The sequence below is a fragment of the Protobothrops mucrosquamatus genome, unplaced genomic scaffold, assembly GCF_001527695.2.
Source record: "Protobothrops mucrosquamatus isolate PMUCROS unplaced genomic scaffold, P.Mucros_1.0 scaffold_234, whole genome shotgun sequence".
NCBI classification, from domain to species: domain Eukaryota; kingdom Metazoa; phylum Chordata; class Lepidosauria; order Squamata; family Viperidae; genus Protobothrops; species Protobothrops mucrosquamatus.
In genome coordinates, this window is record NW_015386310.1 from 444,327 (window position 1) to 462,345 (window position 18,019).

An 18,019-nucleotide genomic window follows, 5' to 3' on the forward strand; every position below is an offset into this window, starting at 1 on the left:
AAAGAATATGATCTTCTTAGTGCTTTATTCAGCTTTATCTCCCCCTTTCCTTTGTGTCTGCATATACAGTAGTGGCCAAAATTGTGGAAACCTTTTGGGAAAAGTGTACAGTAGTGCCACCTTTGGTTAAGTTTCCACCAATTTTCTTCCAATTTCTTTATAACTGTAGCCTTGTTTACTTAATAATACTATTTTACATCGCTTTCTGGGCAACCAGTCAACTCTCTGCACCATTACTATTCCCCTAAATTAAGCCATTTCAGTTTAATTTATAGGAAGGAACTGAGTTATCGGCAAAGGAATTCTGGAGCCCTTTTGTCATTTTTTTTAAAATAACATTCTTAACTAATCAGTCCAATTGTCAGAAACTTTTCTTTTAACATCCATTCCCCTATTTTAACACTCATAAATAATTTCTCATTGTATATTCCCCCATCTACAGTATCTAAAAAAACCCAAAACTAGTCCTAACATATCAACAAGATTCTCAGTTGCTCAGAAAAAGTGAAAGAGGAGAGATTTATGCAGACCTTGGCCGTATTTGGAGGGAGTGGCTTTTTTCAGTTGCTGGAATGCAAATTAAAATAAGCTGTATGTCTTTCACAAGCGAAATTCCTATGGATACTATTTAACAGCTGTACATCTATTTCTATCTCTCAAGCTAGTTTATTATCTTTGGATCTAGCTGAAATACAGAGCAGAGAAGTAGACAAGAACTTGGTCCTAAATGCCTGAGTTGCATGATGAATACGGAGCAGAAGAATCAAACCATCTTTGCTGGATTCATCCTTCTGGGTTTCTCCTCCTCACCAGACCTCCAAGTGCTTCTCTTCCCCATCTTCCTCTGTATGTACCTACTTTGTCTGCTAGGAAACCTCTTGATAATCTTGCTGATCTCCTCCAGTACCAATCTCCTCCACACTCCCATGTATTTCTTCCTCTGTCACTTGTCATTGGCTGACCTCGGATTCAGTTCTGCTGCAGTGCCCAAATTGCTATACAACTTAGTGACCCAGACGAAAGCAATATCCCGTAATGGTTGCCTGACACAGATGTATTTCTTTGTGAGTTTTGCTGCGACAGATAACTTTCTCCTGGCCTCCATGGCATATGACCGCTATGTAGCCATCTGCCGCCCACTGCACTATGCCAGAGTCATGAGCTTCAAGTGCTGCCTTCTGTTGGCTGCTGGATCTTGGCTCCTGGCTCACTCCCACTCTTTGTTGTACATCCTGTTAGTATCTAATTTTACCTTCTGTGCTTCCCGAGAAATCCCCCATTTTTTCTGTGACCTCCATCCTTTATTGAAAATCTCTTGTTCGGACACCTCCATTGTTGATAAGCTTCTTGTGAGCGAAGGAACAGCCATTGTTCTTGGGCCTCTGCTTCTCATTCTTTTCTCTTACATCTTCATTGTCCTGAAGGTGGTGAAGCTTCCATCTAAGTCCAAGAAGTACAAAGCTTTCTCTACTTGCAGTGCCCACCTCACCACCGTGGCTTTGTTCTATGGCACTGTGATAGGCACCTACCTCCGCCCATCATCTTCCTATTCTGTCTCAAGGCTGAGAGTGGCATCAATATTCTATACAGTAGTCACCCCTATGCTCAACCCTTTCATATACAGCCTGAGGAACAGCGAGATACACGCAGCCATAAAGAGACTGGTAAGGAATTGGTTTTAGTGGAACCAGCATCCTCAGCCATAGGTACAAATAATCATGACTGTCAATGGAAAGTTGCCCAATGATTCCTAGCATTTAGAGTTTTCTGTTATTCTCTTGTCTGTAAAAAAATATATATAGCAAAGTGCAACCAAGCTTACTTTTTATATTAGCTGTTTCTCAACATACAAAGGCACCTAGAGATCTGTCAATAACATTATAAGCCACTCTGTTCCGTGAAGTAAAATTCAACTGTCAGAAAACACCCTGCTTTTGGACAGCTTATTGTCTGAAATAACTTCTGTGATGCTTTTTGACATTGGCAGTATTTTTTTGCAAGCTATCATAGCTGCTGGTCTCATCACAAGGCAGGGTTTTCCAAGTGGTGTTTGCCCAAAAATAAAGTTTATTTATTTCCCTGGGAACATTTTGGCCAAAGCGTATGAAGCAACTAGTGTTTATTATTGCTTTTAAGGAACTGATTCTTTTGCAAGGTAAAAGCCAGAATTCTCAGTGTGCTTAATGTACTGTGTACGTTTGTGTGTCTCCGTGGGTGTTCAATTGATTATTGGCTACTATAGATTTCTTAGCTACATTTTTGTATTTTCCTATTGCCTTTCTTCTACAGAAAGTCACCCTTTGGACCTAAGGCAGGATTAGAACTTATTGATCCCTGGTTCTAATCTGGTGCCTTCAACCTCTACACTAAATCCCTAAATCTCCATTATTTTCTTCTTACAAAAATTAGGTGGAAATATCTATTCTTGTTACAGAGGAAATTAGAGAGTATGAATAATTAACCATCCTTCAATTGGTTTCTCTACAACGTTACCAAGTTGGCTCTGTTTTGCTGATTAATTTTGTTTGCTTTTATCCTGCCCTTAAAGAAGTCTCTTCTTCTTCTTTTTAAGCATGGCTGTTATCCATCCATGTGAAATGCTAGGTATTTCAGTTCTAGGTTACAAGAGTCTGAAATTAATCACAGTGAATCATCAACTCCTCTTCCACCAGATTTCTGTCTTCCTGAATCACAGCATTTGCTTTTCTTGCTGTCAGTCAGAACCATCTCCCAGTGCCAAAGATTTGCTGGTGAAATCACAGGATTTTTTTTTTATAGGCTATATTTGATTTCCTTGCCATATATTGGGAATTAAGTCCCTGAATTCAAAACTATCTGTCTTTTGCTAACTTGTGTTGTGTCTCTCTGTCTAACCTACCTCACAGGGTTGTTTGGGGGAAAATGGGAGTGTGAAGTACTCTCTATGTTGTCTTGAATTTTTGCATGAAATGTACGATATAAATCAAGGAAACATATATATTACCTTTTTTCATCCCTACAATCAGTAAAACATATTATTCCTATTTTGTTAAAACCTACGGGTTGAAAGTAAATGTTTCAATACAAATACAAATAAACTATCATGCAAATCGGTAACTGTATCATTAATTGATCTTATTGTTTCTGTCATAATTAATAAAGGGATGAAAGTATTCTCTTTTCTGCCTTCCTTTTTTTTGATCTGTGTAGACTTCAAACCCTATGATATGTGTTTCTGCACAAACAGTTTATTATTGCTTATTGCAGATCAAATCTTTATTGTAGTCAAAGACCAGTACAAGAAGGATGGGATACAGCCAACTAAAAAGTATAGAGAATACATTGGAATCTAAAAAATAATAATTATAAAGGGTTTTAAAAATATAAAACAGAAGTATGTATAAAAAACAAAAGTCTAAAACAAATCTAAAAAGAGGAATATTAAATGAGCATGAGGAGCATGAAGTTTAGTATGTGACAGACTAAATCTATTCCAAGGCAGAGTCCTCTAGAATTTCCAATCTAGATGTTCATTAAGACTAATTTATGGCACAAGTCATCATCTGATTGATTTTAAACACTGCTGTGCAGAACATGATGACATTATATGTTGTAGCAGGGTTGGTATCTAAAAGCAGAAGGGGGTAGAATTGTGCTGTTCACTCTGGGTATGTATGCACCTACAAGGTTAATATGAATGTGTCAACTGTCCGGCTATCGAATTCAACATTGAGGAAACTTTACAGCTTTGAGGTGCCATAAAAGATAAACTTTATTGAATACACATCTTGGTACTGAAGAAGCAAAATCAACTCTAGTTTTCCCATGTGAAAATCTGGTTAGTTAACAATAGCTTTTCATTACCCCCACCCACCAAGTGTTCATGTTGCCCAATCACATCCCTTCGGTTTGTTATGGGAACAGTCCACTTCTCAGTCAGATACCTGCTTTTGTGACCTTGGGTCTCATGGTCCGTGGACGGCTTTGTGAAACTCCTTTTTCTTTCCCAGGCTTTCCCTCCCCCTTGTTTCTATGACAAGTTGAGTAGCAACAGAGGTTAGCAAGCATCTTAGCAATTCAACCTTGACAGAATGTCTCTCTAATACAGGCACTGGAGAAGCACGGCTTTGTTGTTTCTGTGTCTTCAGAGTCACAAGGGCATTGACTCTCCTTGTAGGGAATCTACCTCTATTGGCCTTCAAGGACAGCTGAAGGGAGGGGAGGGCATGACATTGTGCCAGAGTAAAGGCCCTTTGGTGTTAGGTATTTTGAGATTAGTGAGATATGCCATAAGGGAGGCAGAGTACCTGTTGGAATTCACTGGCATCAAAGACTGGGCCCTGACTAGATCCAATTGGTGCTCTAGTCTTTGCCACATGCTGTTTACTAAGTGTTTTGGGCCAATCATATCCCATGCTGAGTAGAAGGTCTGGAGAGAAGCTCAAGGATGAGAATTTAATTGCCACTGCCAATCATCCCTGAAAATCATCCTTCATAGTTGGCGGGGATTGCTCATTGCAGTTTTTCCCAACATTGGATCCTCTTTTTTACAATAATTTTATTGAATATTACAATTATAGAGATATAAAGTTACAAAAAATAAAGAGGAAAAAATGTAAAGAAGGAAAAAGAAGAAAATGTAAAAAAAAGAGAAGAGAAGAAAGAAAAAAATAAGAATATAAAGAAAAAAGAAATATAAAGTAACTTCCCCCTTGTCTCAACAAGTGTAAACAATTTTAACAACTTATTATTTTTGCTTAAAATACAACAATCTCTCCCCCCTATATCCTATCTATAGACAAATCCTTAAAACCTCATCATTCAATCCCTTCAAATAATGTCCTAGAAGTTTTCAATTTCTTTTCTTTTTTTCCTTTTGTCTCTTCTTACCAAGTCTTGCAAAAAATAAAAAAATCTCTTTTGTAAATCTAAGAACATTATCCAAGTTATTCTCCTAGTTGTTTGTTTGTATGTCTTTTAATTATTAAAACATCAAATGGTTTCCTGTACATCCAATATTTCAAATTCTACTTAACATAAGCTGGCATAAAGATTGGCTTTTCACTTGCATCCTGGAATGGATTTTACAGCATGTTTCTGTGAATTTAAGAGAAATGATGTCCTTCACATCCCACCTCCCAAAAAGATTATATTAGTGTTGCAGATTTGGGAAATCTTTCAAATATGCAGAAATATTGCTAGTTTTGAATGTCTTATTTGGCTTGATAATTTCTATTAGATGGAAAATAATTAAATTACCAGAAAATGTCACACTGAGCACTTTAACTCTGAGTCTCATTCTTCTGTCCTCCCTTCAGGTCTTCCAAGTTTTTATTCCTGAAAATTTAATCAGTATTTATTTCACTGAGCATAGTTTTCATTGGGCTTTTTTTTCAAAATGTTCAAGTAATAAACCCACTCAAATGTTTCCATTGATTTTTAAGGGCAGATTTCACTTTCCTCCATTTTTCATGCTAAATATTTCTAGATGTTCTGTGCTTGATAGATCTTACTCTCCTGAGGTGATCACAAGGAAGCACCTGAGAGAAGTTATGAAAGGCAGAGGGATGTCTACCGTAATAGGTCAGATTTTTCAGGACCCTGAACAGTTCCATATTTAGATCCAATCCTAATTAAGACCACGAGGGTATCTGTTATTTGTAGTTCAGGGTTGACATTAGGGGTCCATGGTGCTCTTTGAGCTTGCTTGTTTTCTTGCAGACATTTCATTACCCCAGCACTGATGATGTTACGTAGTTTGGGTAATGAAATGTCTGCAAGAAAACAAGCAAGCTCAGAGAGCGCCAAGGAATCCTCGTGGTATTTGTTATGATCCTGATAACATATTAAAATGAAACAAATTGCCTTTAAAATAAAGTAATTAGACTGTTTATTTTAGAATATATTTTCCCATGTATATCATGAGTAGAAGAGACAGTATCATATTGCTTAATTTTTTTATATATCCAGTATTCTTTCATCATTCTAGCCATTGTCTATCCACTGCAAGATGAAGGCTTCTTCTGCATGTTTTCAACCAAAATGGTCCTGAGCTTTCTTTTGCCAATTGGGCCTGCAATACTTGCTGATGTCATTTTAGGTCTCTTTTGTGGATGCTTTTTTATCAAGTGGGATCCATTCTATGCCTGACTTGGTCCACCTGCCATCAATTCTTCTTGCTATGTGACCAGCCCATTTCCATTTCAATTCTTTTACTCTCTTGATGATATCGTATACTTTTGTTTCTTCTCTAATCCATATGCAGGTCTTTCTATCTTGTCTTGTAATGCTGAGCATTTATCTTTCCCATGGCTGTTTATGCCCCTCGTAGTTTTTATATCGATTGTGAAGTTAGTATCCATGTTAATAGAATAGAATAGAATAGAATAGAATAGAATAGAATAGAATAGAATAGAATAGAATAGAATAGAGCTTGAAGGTACCTTGGAGGTCTTCTAGTCCAGCCCCCTGCTCAAGCAGGAGAACCTATACCACCTCAGACAGGTAATTGTCTAGTCTTTTCTTAAAAACCTCCAGTGATGGAGCACCCACAATTTCTGGGGGTAAGCTGTTCCACTGGTTGATTGTCCTCACTGTCAGGAAGTTTCTCCTTAATTCCGGCATATGTTAGAGCAGGTAGCACACACACTGATCAAAAACATTTTTCTTCAGCATTCTTTGCATACTCCAATATCCAGCATATTGGTATACTTGCTCCAATTTTCACATAGTGTGGTACAATGTAATACAAATTTGATGGATTATAATTTGCTAAATTCCTATTTAGCAGAGCTGCAAGATCAATATTCCCCCGGAGAGAGATATAATCTCCCCTAAGTTATAATTTTATACTTCTTCAGTTATTCTTTGAAAATATGACCATGCAGCCGCCTCCGACTTCCTTTTATAGCTTCTTCTAAACTTCACAGTAGATCAGTCTTCATTTCTGTAGCAATTTTGCCTGGCGTTCTTTCTATTTGGCAAACTTTTTTGTTACCTTTTTATTAAAATTGTTGGTGTGCTGTATCATTTATTTTTCTAACAATAGCATTACCAAAACATTAAGCTTATCTTGGCCAATCACTTCTTATTTAAAAACATTACTCCGGAGGTAAATATGCTGAAAGGAGTTAATTGGGTTTCTTGTTGTAGAGTCTCAGCAGTTTGTAAGAGTCGGGTTCTAGTCTGATGGAAATTCTTATGTTCCCTATTATCATTGAAGAAACATGTTGAATTATAGAAAAGCTACTAGAGAGAAAATCAGAAAATCTCTATCCTAAAATATATGATGATATATTGATTATAAACTGGAAACTTTTCAGTTGCTGGAGTTCTTGTAACTGCATCCCATTCATCTCAATAGATCGTGCTAAAGAAAACTCTGTGGAGTTCCATTTACCTGAACCAGACCCTCCTGCTTAGCCTGAAAACAGCAAAACAAAGGGAGGGGAATAAACTTTAGAATTGTTTTTTTTAAAATAGTTATTCAATTAGTTTCTGTCTGCATGGCCTGACATTCATAGTAGAAAACTGATCAATCTCAAAAAACATTATACCTGGAAAAGCAACTCACGGGCTGAACCTGCCTTGGGTCACCTTCAATCTATATGCTTTAAGTGCCTGAATAAACACCTTTTTTCAGGAAAAAAAGACTGTTTGCCAATCATGCAGTTGCTGTTGGGCATTTTTTGCTTAAACATAAAGCAACTAGTTTGGCCCTCTATGTATTGGAAAAACTGGACCAAAAAAACCTTCCTTTCCTTTCCTTTCCTTTCCTCTCCTCCCCTCATCCCCTCCCCTCCCTCTCCTCTCCTCTCCTCTCCTCTCCTCTCCTCTCCTCTCCTCTCCTCTCCTCTCCCCTTTTCCTTCTTTCCTCTGCAAACAAGAACCTACAATTATGATTCTAAGCAACAGAAAAGCAATAGAAAATCAGAAGAAGGTAGGATAAAATGGTAAGCAGTGATGAAGGTCACCGAGAAATCTTCAATAGATATAATGCAATAAAATGTTTAGTTTGTTTTCCCCCCTCTCTTTTTCCTTGGGAGGGTCTGCTCTCAACAAGAGCCTATTAGTACCTAATAATTAGAGGTATAGCAATGGCCAGGAAAAAAAATATGAAATGACCCTTATAGAGCTTACACGTGAGAAGATGTTCATGAGGACTACTGGTGGGGGGGAACGAATCCTAATCCTGACAATATCTTTAATATCGGAGTGGTAAACAGATGTTAATATAATGCACTTGAACCAGTCTCTGATGCCTCTATGAAGTAGATTTTTGAAGGTCTGCCTAATAATGTACAGACACTGTTTTATGTTTCTTTTTTGGCCAGATTGACTACATTTTTTCCCCTCAGAAACCTGTGCTTGATATCAACTTTCTGATTCAATCTTACATCACTTGTTATCGCTGTTGAATGTTCTAGCTTGGGTTAACCAGTTCCCCAAAGAGCCTTGTTTTTGCACCAATGTCTCTTCCTTGGGGTGCCACAATCTAGAAATTATCCCTGCCTCCTCACCATTGTCTGCACATCTGCTTTGAGAGAGGAAATGCTCCCCCATGAAACCTGCACCCTTGTTCAAAACCGAAAAAGTTGTAAAGAATCTCTTCACCAAAAAAGAAACTGGACCTCAGTGGAGACATCAAAGCTTTTTGCCAGAGGTACAGTCTAATATTTAGTGTTCTTTTTTTTAACTGGACACAAACCGGGTAAACACTTTATTTAAGAGTTTTCTCTTTCGCTCTCTACATCAAAAATATACAGAATTGCACTTCATCCTCATACACTATGGCTACCCTGCGTGCTGTATTTGAGTGAAACCTAGAAGGAAGGCAATTCCTTGTTCAGCTTTTCTCTCCTCTCCCTCCCTCCAATTCCCTCCATGCAGAGCGCATTTTTGCAAAGCTGTGGTATATATAGAAGCTGTGATATGAACAGTCCAAGAAAGAAAGTTGAAAAGGACTGTTATGGATAGCATTTGATTTGTTCTACAGTAGCTAAATACTGTAGCACAGGAAACAATCACAGAATCTGAAGAAAGGCTGTTGTGTAACTGCTTTGCATACAGCATTTGCAAAGTTGTGGTATATATAGAGGCAATGAGATAAGGTGATGCAGCAGTGAGAAGACATTGTAATGGAAGGATTAAGTTCTCCTATTTAGACTCCTTGGCTAAGGAGCTTAGGAGGCAAAGGCTGGTTCTCAGCTGGGGAGAAGAGGCTGTAGATGCTGAATGTCACAATGGAACTCCTCCTCCCTCTTCAGATAGGGCTGGGAAAAGTGCTTGTCAGAAGGAGCCCATCTATGACAGTCAGGGCAATGAAGAATGGAGGCAATGGATTACAGCTCTGCCTCAGTAGAAGGCCTCCATATGATCATTTACAAAGAACTCTAACTCTTATAGACTACTTTATATACAAAGGGTTCTCAACATATTGCGTTGTAAAAATGGAACCCAGTACAGTTGTGTTGTGTGGTTCCTCTATCAAATTATCCTCATCAAATTGCCTTTTTGCAAACTGGAAGATAAAGATATGGATGGGATATGAAGGTGTTGGTGAATGCAGAAAAGGAAATTGAAAAAGACTGTTATGGATAGAATTTGATTTGTCTTACAGTAGTTAAATACTGTAGCACAGGAAACAATCACAAACTCTGGAGAAAAGCTGTTGCGTAACTGCTTTGCATACAGAATTTCCCAAACACAATCCTTGGTCATCCACAAAGAGCCATGATGCTGCTGCCAGTTAGGACACATGGATGAAACAGGTAGGATGGATGAAATAGATGAATGATCCGTGGCAAGTGGAAGACAGCTTGCTGTATTCTCAAGGCTACTAAATGGGCCATTTCAATCTGAGTAATAATAATAATAATAATAATAATAATAATAATAATAATAATAATAATAATAATAATAATAATAATAATAATAATAACAACTTTATTGTCACTTTGAATGTAAACCAATTGGCATACATTAAAATGAAATTTTGTTGCATACAGCTCTCAAAGGGTCACCACCTCCAATATACACTCCTTGTTCGTGGCCAGCTCAAGTTTCAGATCGTCCATTTTAGTCTCTAGGGAGCGAATGATGGCAAACAGGACAGATGGAAATGGAGCTCCATGTGGATTAGCCGTCAAATTAGCTTGTATTCCTGCACGACAACCTTGCCTCCTTTCCTTTTTCTGATCCTGTCTCTTCCACCTTTTCCTTAAAGAGGCCTTGCTTCTTTTCACCCCTGGAGCACGCTGCCACCGCCACCAATTCCTCCTTTATCACTTCAGAGGAAGAAGAGACTGTCTTACAGGCAAGGAACAATGACATAATTTTGTTTGTAATACCCTATATAATCACAATTAGATTGTTGAATAGATATTTATAAAAGTACACTCTATGTTGGTCAGTTTCTTTAGCCAGGCACACCTTGATTCAGAAAAGTCACTCACCATTCATTTCAACTATCTCTAAATCAGGCCTCAAGAGTGAATAAAGAAACTGGAGATTTTTTTCCTAAGGTGACTATACATCACTTTAGTATCACCTCCAATTCGAAATGTCATTCCTCCAAACTGGAGAAGCCACGTGAAACTCTTTTGTTTTAACTGCCCTAAACAATTAAGCGGCATCTGCTATTTAGACACCAAACTCACAACATCACATGCCTAAGCCATACATAAAATATCATAACACCAACCTATATTCCGTGAGCCTAGGAGCCATCGCAAATAGAATACTAAACGTCCAATATCAATCTTCTTTATTGCAAGTTTATGTTCTGTGATGTGAATTTGAAGAAATTTGTGTATGCCTTTACCATTGCCAGACATATACTGAAAATAAATGTGCCGCCCATTGTTGGAATACAAATCAAAATAATTCAGTTGGCTTAAAGACTAGAAATCACCCATACCAATTTCTCCTGTATCCTGAAGTACTGTATTTCTTTTCCTTCATATCTAGGTGAAATACCAACCAGATACGTAAATAAAAATATGCAAAAATCTGTATTTTCAGCTGACTTATGGAAAAGAATCAGGAGAACCAAACCAACTTTGTTGGATTCATCCTCCTGGGTTTTTCTTCCTCTCCAGAGCTTCAAGGACTACTTTTTCCTGTTTTCCTTTGTATGTACTTGCTTTGTCTGCTGGGAAACCTCGTGATAATCCTGCTGATCTTCTCCAGTGCCAGCCTCCTCCATGCTCCCATGTATTTCTTCCTCTGTCACCTGTCATTGGCTGATCTCGGATTGAGCTCCACCACTGTACCCCAAATGCTGCAGAGCCTGCTGTCCCGCACAAACTTCATATCCTTTAGTGGTTGCCTGACACAGGTGTATTTCTTTGTGAGCTTCTGTGCAGCAGATAACTTTCTCCTGGCCTCCATGGCATATGACCGCTACGTAGCCATTTGCCGTCCATTGCATTATGCAACAATCATGAGCTACAGGCACTGCATACAGCTGGCTGCTGCATCATGGCTCCTGGCTTATGCCCACTCCCTACTGTATGTCCTTTCAATGTGTAATTTTAAGTTTTGTGCTTCCCGAGAGATTCCCCATTTCTTCTGTGACCTCCATCCTTTGCTGAAGCTCTCCTGCTCTGACACCTCATCTGTTGAAATGCTGCTTGTCACTGAAGGCACTGCAATTCTTCTTGGACCCCTTTTGCTGGTTATTTTTTCCTACCTTTTCATTGTATTCGAAGTTTTGAAAATACCCTCAGGCCTCAGGAAATACAAGGCCTTCTCCACCTGCATCTCCCATCTTACTACGGTTGCTTTGTTTTACGGGACCCTGTTAGGCATCTACATCCGCCCGTCCTCCACTTATGCTGGGTCAAAACTGAAAATTGCATCCATATTATACACAGTGGTGACTGGGTACGAGTTAGGAAAGTATATGTCGGACGCCTTGTCATGTTACGTGCTCCGATACTTTTCTTATAATTCTCCGACCAAAGTCTTCTCTACTGGACATTACTTTGACTTCGACGGCGTTTTCTTTAACGTTTAGTTGACCTTTTGGTCATTCGCACCGTGAGTCTGTTTTATACTCTAAAAAAATACCTTGGAAACAAGTTCCAGATTGAAAATAAAAGCCCTATCTTTTTTTCCCTTCCAATAAAAACAGGGCAAGGTTCTCTAAGAAGGCCAACTGATGGTTGTAAACTTCATATATTATGTCTTTCATTTCGAAATGTAAAAGTGAATTCTTACTGTGACTCTGCAAGATGACGTTTTTATGCTATATTGTTACTATAATAAAGGACACTATTTGCTCAGAAGATTATCCCATAAATCTTTAGTCTTATGTTGGTAATCTCAGTATATCTTGTATAATCTTTAAATTTCCTGAATTTCCAGAATGTTCACATTTTACATTTGCTGGAATTGGGTATGTCTAGTCTAATGAAGAGAAGGACGAGGGGGGACATGATAGCAGTGTTCCAATATCTCAGGGGTTGCCATAAAGAAGAGGGAGTCAAGCTATTTTCCAAGGCGCATTCTCTTCAAACAGTTATCGCCTTTGAAAGGAGGCCTTGCTACACTTTGTGATGTGTTCTGCTAGGTGTCTAATAAATGCTTTTACTTCTTCCATCAACAGTGCCTAAGCTGTTTTAAGGTGGGTATGGAAAGAGATGTGGAGGACAAAACCAATGAGACTGACCCGTCAACATCTGGTCACAACAGGCAGGAGGCTGAGGCTAGAGAGTTGCAGATTTATTCTCTGTCCCGGTCTTTGTCTATCACTCTGCCTGCTCTTTGTCTTGTTTCCCCCTTCAGTTCACTTGTGTCTGATTCTTGGAGACCGCTTGGACAAGTTCCTGCAGTTGTTTTAGCAGGGTTTTTCAGGAATGGTTCATCATTGCTTGCTTCCTAGGGCTGAGAGAGAAATGACTGGCCTAAAGTCACCCATCTAGCTTTGTGCCTAAGGCAGGACTGGAACTTCCTAGTTCCCTGTTTCTAGGCCATCATCTTAACCACTGCACCAACCTGGCTCTCTCTGTCATAAATGGGGGAAAATTCCATTATAAGAGGTTCAAACACAGTAAGGATTATATGAAATTCAGGCCTATCAATCTAGGTAAATGGACAGAGACCTTGGAAGCCCTTTGGAAAAATCAAACTCAGACTCTGACTGATCAGGAGAAGGTTTCCCCCTCAGATGGGCTTTAAAAAAAAGGAGAGGACAGCGCAAGTTTCTTTTGATTTTGTATTTTTCCTGTCAGATCGCTCTGTCATGGCCAGCTAAAAGTTAAGTAAGAAAAGAAGCCCATCTTGTAGTTATCCAGGTTGGAGAGCAGGCAATTATAAAACAGGTTAGGTCAGTAGACTCCGGCCATGGAACCTCAAGACTCAATTCAAGATTTAAATCATAACATTTCTTCAAGTCTTCGCGGACACTCTGTGATGACATCATGGTGCCCCAGGGGTCCACGGACCATAGGTTGAGGACTACTGGGTTAGGGGACTGGTAGAGCAAGATCCGGTATTGATTGGAATGTAGGACACTAGGCAATTTGTGGGTTGGCTAAGGGGCCAGCTGGCTGAAATCCATCACTTGTAGATTTCACTTCTCCTTCCTCTTTTTCTACCTGTCATCTTTCTTCAAGTTTTTGGATCTCAATATGCATAATAAGGACTTGATGAACCAGTGAGGCTCATTGTAGGAAAAAGAACTAGACTTTAGATGTTTTTGACAAGTTTTCTATTATGTAGAAGTATGAAATTACGAGGTAAGCATCTAGTTCCTAGTAAAATGGCATAATTCCAACATAGAATGAGTTCCAAATTACAGGAAGTGGTTTTCTCTTCTTAAATCAAACTTCCATGCAGGCTTTCAGATCTATCTCCCAGTATCATCCCAGATTAATGCATTTTTAAATGGTATTTCCAGTGCTGGATCTATTTTTTTTTTTTGCTTTTTTTCTAATCAATACTGTTATTTTTTTCTCCTAACAACATATCAGTACAGGTGTTCCAAACATGGGAGGGGGAGAGAAAGAACACTTAATTCATAATCGTTGTTGAAATGTGTCAAAATCAGCATGGAACAGCAGTTGAGTTTTTCCACTTCTGTAGTAAATGTTAAAGTGTTGAAGGCACTTTTTGTTAAATGTGATGATCTCCTGTCTGCTGCCTATCTCAGACAGTGATCTCAGCTGTGAAATATTCTGTTCTGTATTTGTCTTTGTGTGTGTAGCAAGAAGTTCAATTGGCTGAAAGCAATCTCCTCAGCAATAAATATTTTTTCCTATTTTTTTCTTTCTTCTTTTGTGTTTGTCAGCTTCCTTCTAGTTCTTTGACCTTGATTCCCAAATAAGGACTTGATGAAAAGGAACTAGCCTTTAGTTCACATAAAATTTCCTTCTGGGGGTGCTAATGAAGGAAGAAAGATCCCCATTTGCTTCTTCTGGAGTAAACCAGGGCAGAGGGGGCTTTTTGGAATAAAATAGCTGATTGGCAGCATTACCAACTTCATTCTTCCCCAGAATTGTGGAGAGATATATTGGTGTTACGGGTAGTGAGTTCAAAGACTCAGTTGTGGGAGCCAGTGGGGATTAACCTACCACAGCCATGTAAGATTGTGTGTGCATCTCATTAGACTTCAAGTTTGATTGACCTGTTTTATTTCCCAACGGATAGATATCAGGGCCCTAAAGATTCTAGTCAGTGGAACAAGTTATAAGAAATATTACACTGAAGATGACCCTGAGTGAGCCTGTAAATGACCATCTGAGAGTCTTCTTCAACCATGAGGTTGGAAAATCAACTGATAAAAATTGCAATGCTTCTTATAAATTTGGTATTACCACTGACATACATCTCTGCCACCTAATTCAGAGCTTCTCAGATTTGTCCTATCATAGTTCCCTACAAAGATAAGGGAATTTCACATGAATAAAATAGTTGATTTCTTTGGGATTCTCTGTGCAAGAAAAGTAGGGATCAAAGCCTGGAGATGGTTTAACTACACAGCTACTTTGCCCATGCAAGTTTGATCAGCTTAAAAATAAAATTGTGCCCCCCACCGCCCCCAATAAATGTCTCATATCTTTCACAGACATTGCGACCCATAGGTTAAACAATATCTGTTTCTCTGTTGAAAGACAAACAGAGATTCCTGGAAGAAATCAGTTTCAGCTTCCTCTGAAATAAAACCTCCCTGTACATAGAAGATACTCAATGCTTCAATGCTATGATACAAAGTAAACTGCAATTAAAATAATTAATATTAACAACAGATATGCAGAAAAAAAGTCACCATAACCATCCTTTCTATAGTTTGTTCTTTCTTTCTGCCTTTGTCAGTTTTAACTGGCCCGGATAAGTTGGTGCATGTTCTTTGAAACATTTTTTTAAACTGCAATTGGCTTGTTATTACCATCTTCTGAGATGAGAGAGAGAGAGAGAGAGAGAGAGAGAGACAGACAGACAGAGAGAGAGAGAGAGAGAGAGAGAGAGAGAGACAGAGACAGAGACAGAGACAGAGACAGAGACAGAGACTAGCCAAAAATCAAGCTTTGTGCCCAATGTGGGACTAGAAGTCATTGTTCCCTTGGTTTTTAGCCTCTTAAAATATACTGTACATAACTTCAGTGAGACAGTTTGTAAAAGGAAAGAAAAAGGAGGAGGAGAAGGAGGAGGAGGAGGAGGAGGAGGAGGAAGCAGAGGCTAAAAAGGACGACTACAGTTTATCAATTTTTCCAATGTTAAATTAAACATTAAAGGAGCTAGAGGACATCCTCATTAGGTTCCACTTCTCATTTTGATTGCTGATGACACAATCCCATTGGTGATCACTTTAGCAGAAGGATTAGAAGACATTATAATCCAAGATATGCATTCAGCAGGAAATTCCCTTTTTTGTCATCATTTGCTCCAAAAACTTTATTTGCACCACATCAGTGGTTTTTTTTTTAATGAATCTAATAAAGCCAGAACAGACATTTCACCAGCTTACAATGCTAATATGCCCACCAATAATATAATATTATCAGTGGCATGACATTTTTTTCATAAAAGCTGACTTTGATGGATGAATTTTTGAAGTTTGCCTTCTGTAAACTTTGTGATAAAGTGAAATCTTGAAATCTTGGCATCAAGGTTTTTACAAAAATATTAATGATAGCTTACAGAATTCATAAGGTCCTTTCCCAGATCAGAATTCTGAAAGTCCGTTAAAATAAGATTCGATGGCCTGAGTTTACCTCTCTCTGGCCACTTCTATAGCAGATCTGCTTGATGGTGTTCTGGGAAATGATTGACAGAGCTGAACCCATGTCCAGCTCCATCGTTAAGGGGACCCCCTGCAATTTGACATCAATATGCAGCTTCTTCTTCAATGGCTGGTGGGCCCCTGTTCTCCGGGACGCGCAAAAACCCACCCTATTCTGGCTGGGGACCCTGATACCTTTCCAAGGCAATTCTTCCGATGGACAGTCTTTCTTGCAACCCAAACAGATGGCGGCTATGTGGCCTTGCCGGCCACACACCTGGCAAGTAGCAGAGCAAAAACGGCAGTCGGTACATTTGTGGTGGCCTCCACATCCGAAACACAGTGGGAATGGAACTGCCTTGTCAGATCCTTTGTCAGCTTGCTCTTGGGGCCTTCTTTCGAATGGCTGCTGCAGACGATCGACCTCATTGTCGGATTCTGGTTTGGATACCTCTCGAGCAACCTCTTGATGGACTGTGCCCGAGCAAAAAGAGTTCTTGGAAAGCCGCAAGGCCTTAACAGCTCCTCCCGCTGCTTCTTCGGCCGTGATCTCCCTTAGCACGTCTTGGAAGGAAACGGCTTCTTTTGCAAAAATCTTTTGCTGCAGTTCTCGGCTCCTCAGACCACAAACTAGCCAATCTTGTAGCCTTACTTCCAAGTCTTTAAACTCACAGGGCCTTGCAGCTTGACACAGAGCAGCAATAAAGTCCGCAGCAGACTCTCCTGGACGTTGGTCCCGCTGTTCAAATGCATGATGCCATGCTATTACCGATAGCTTCGGTTCAAAATGTTCCTTTAACATTTTCTTCAGCTCTGCGTAAGCAACGGATTCCAAAGGTGCTGGAGCAACCACGATTTCAGCGATGTCAAAAGTCTCTTGCCCACAAATGCACAGCAACGTTGCAGCCTTGAGCCCGTCCTCCCGAACTTGGTTGACTCTAAAGTAGTTCTCCACCCTGGCAACGTAGGAGCTCCAACATTCAGGATGCGTGACATCAAATTCAGACAGACGTCTGATCTTTGCCATGATTGATCCTTGGCAGCCTCTTTCAACACCTCATGCTGCTCATGCTTGCAAAGTGGTTCCAGGATGAATCTTTATGAGCTCTCCTCCAGTGTCTTCGTACTGGCAGGCAAAGTCGCACAAGTTGGAACACCTAACTTCTAAGCACTTTCGGGCCTTCCGTAGTGAGTCAGCCTATTATTCTGTGTTTTTCTTGCAGCACAATCCCACCTTCATCGCCAATGTTCTGTTCTTTGCGTTGATAAGGCATTGAAACGAGGCCGGAGTAACAACAGGTGGTTCTTTATTTCAGCTTTTAATAGAACAACACAACACGGCGGCGCCCCCTTTTATACCTTTTGCAGGGAACAGCGTCAGCCAATAAATGCAACATATTTTCCCGCTCTGTGCATGCTCAATAGGCTGGAGACAGCCTGTCTGGCCCGGGCAGGCCACATGGTCTGCCCAGGTCTCACTGCAGCTTCCTGCACCTGCTCTGTCAATCACAGGCCCAGGATATATCAGTCACCCCAATGCCTGGTAGCAACTTCCTCTTAGGCTCCACCTCTATTGTTCTAAGATCTTGCCTGGAGATATGAAAGCCTTGGGGGGGAGGGGGAAACCTGAAATTTTAAAGAAAAAAGTGGCCTCCTTCTCCTACATACAGATCTTTTTATCTTTCAAAAATTGGAAAGACTAGGGGAGAAAAAGTTATGAAGTAATACTTAATATTTTCTCTTTAAGCAATAAATAAATGTTTTATATTGTTGAAAGAAAAGTCTTCATCCTGGTTCATCCAAGCCGGGGATAAA

The 18,019-nt window shown here is 39.5% G+C and overlaps 2 protein-coding genes across 2 annotated transcripts; both read left to right on the forward strand.

Moving 5' to 3' along the window:
- The first annotated feature begins 737 nt into the window (after positions 1-737).
- LOC107300120 (olfactory receptor 1L6-like) lies at positions 738-1,682 on the forward strand. Its single transcript, XM_015829465.2, has one exon. It carries the CDS (start codon positions 741-743, stop codon positions 1,680-1,682), a length of 942 nt encoding a protein of 313 aa, XP_015684951.2. The 5' UTR covers positions 738-740.
- A 9,326-nt stretch (positions 1,683-11,008) lies between these two features.
- Positions 11,009-16,753, forward strand: LOC107300131 (olfactory receptor 1L6-like). The gene is made up of 2 exons (XM_015829474.2): positions 11,009-11,857; positions 16,727-16,753. Exons 1-2 carry the CDS (start codon positions 11,009-11,011, stop codon positions 16,751-16,753), a joined length of 876 nt encoding a protein of 291 aa, XP_015684960.2.
- The last annotated feature ends 1,266 nt before the right edge of the window (positions 16,754-18,019 follow it).

Bases quoted from the DNA above. Each gene is read 5' to 3' on its own strand.
- LOC107300120 (XM_015829465.2), top strand. From the start codon at position 741: ATGATGAATACGGAGCAGAAGAATCAAACCATCTTTGCTGGATTCATC.
- LOC107300131 (XM_015829474.2), top strand. From the start codon at position 11,009: ATGGAAAAGAATCAGGAGAACCAAACCAACTTTGTTGGATTCATCCTC. The intron at 11,858-16,726 runs GTGACTGGGTAC...AGGCCTTAACAG, and splicing joins CATCCATATTATACACAGTG to CTCCTCCCGCTGCTTCTTCG.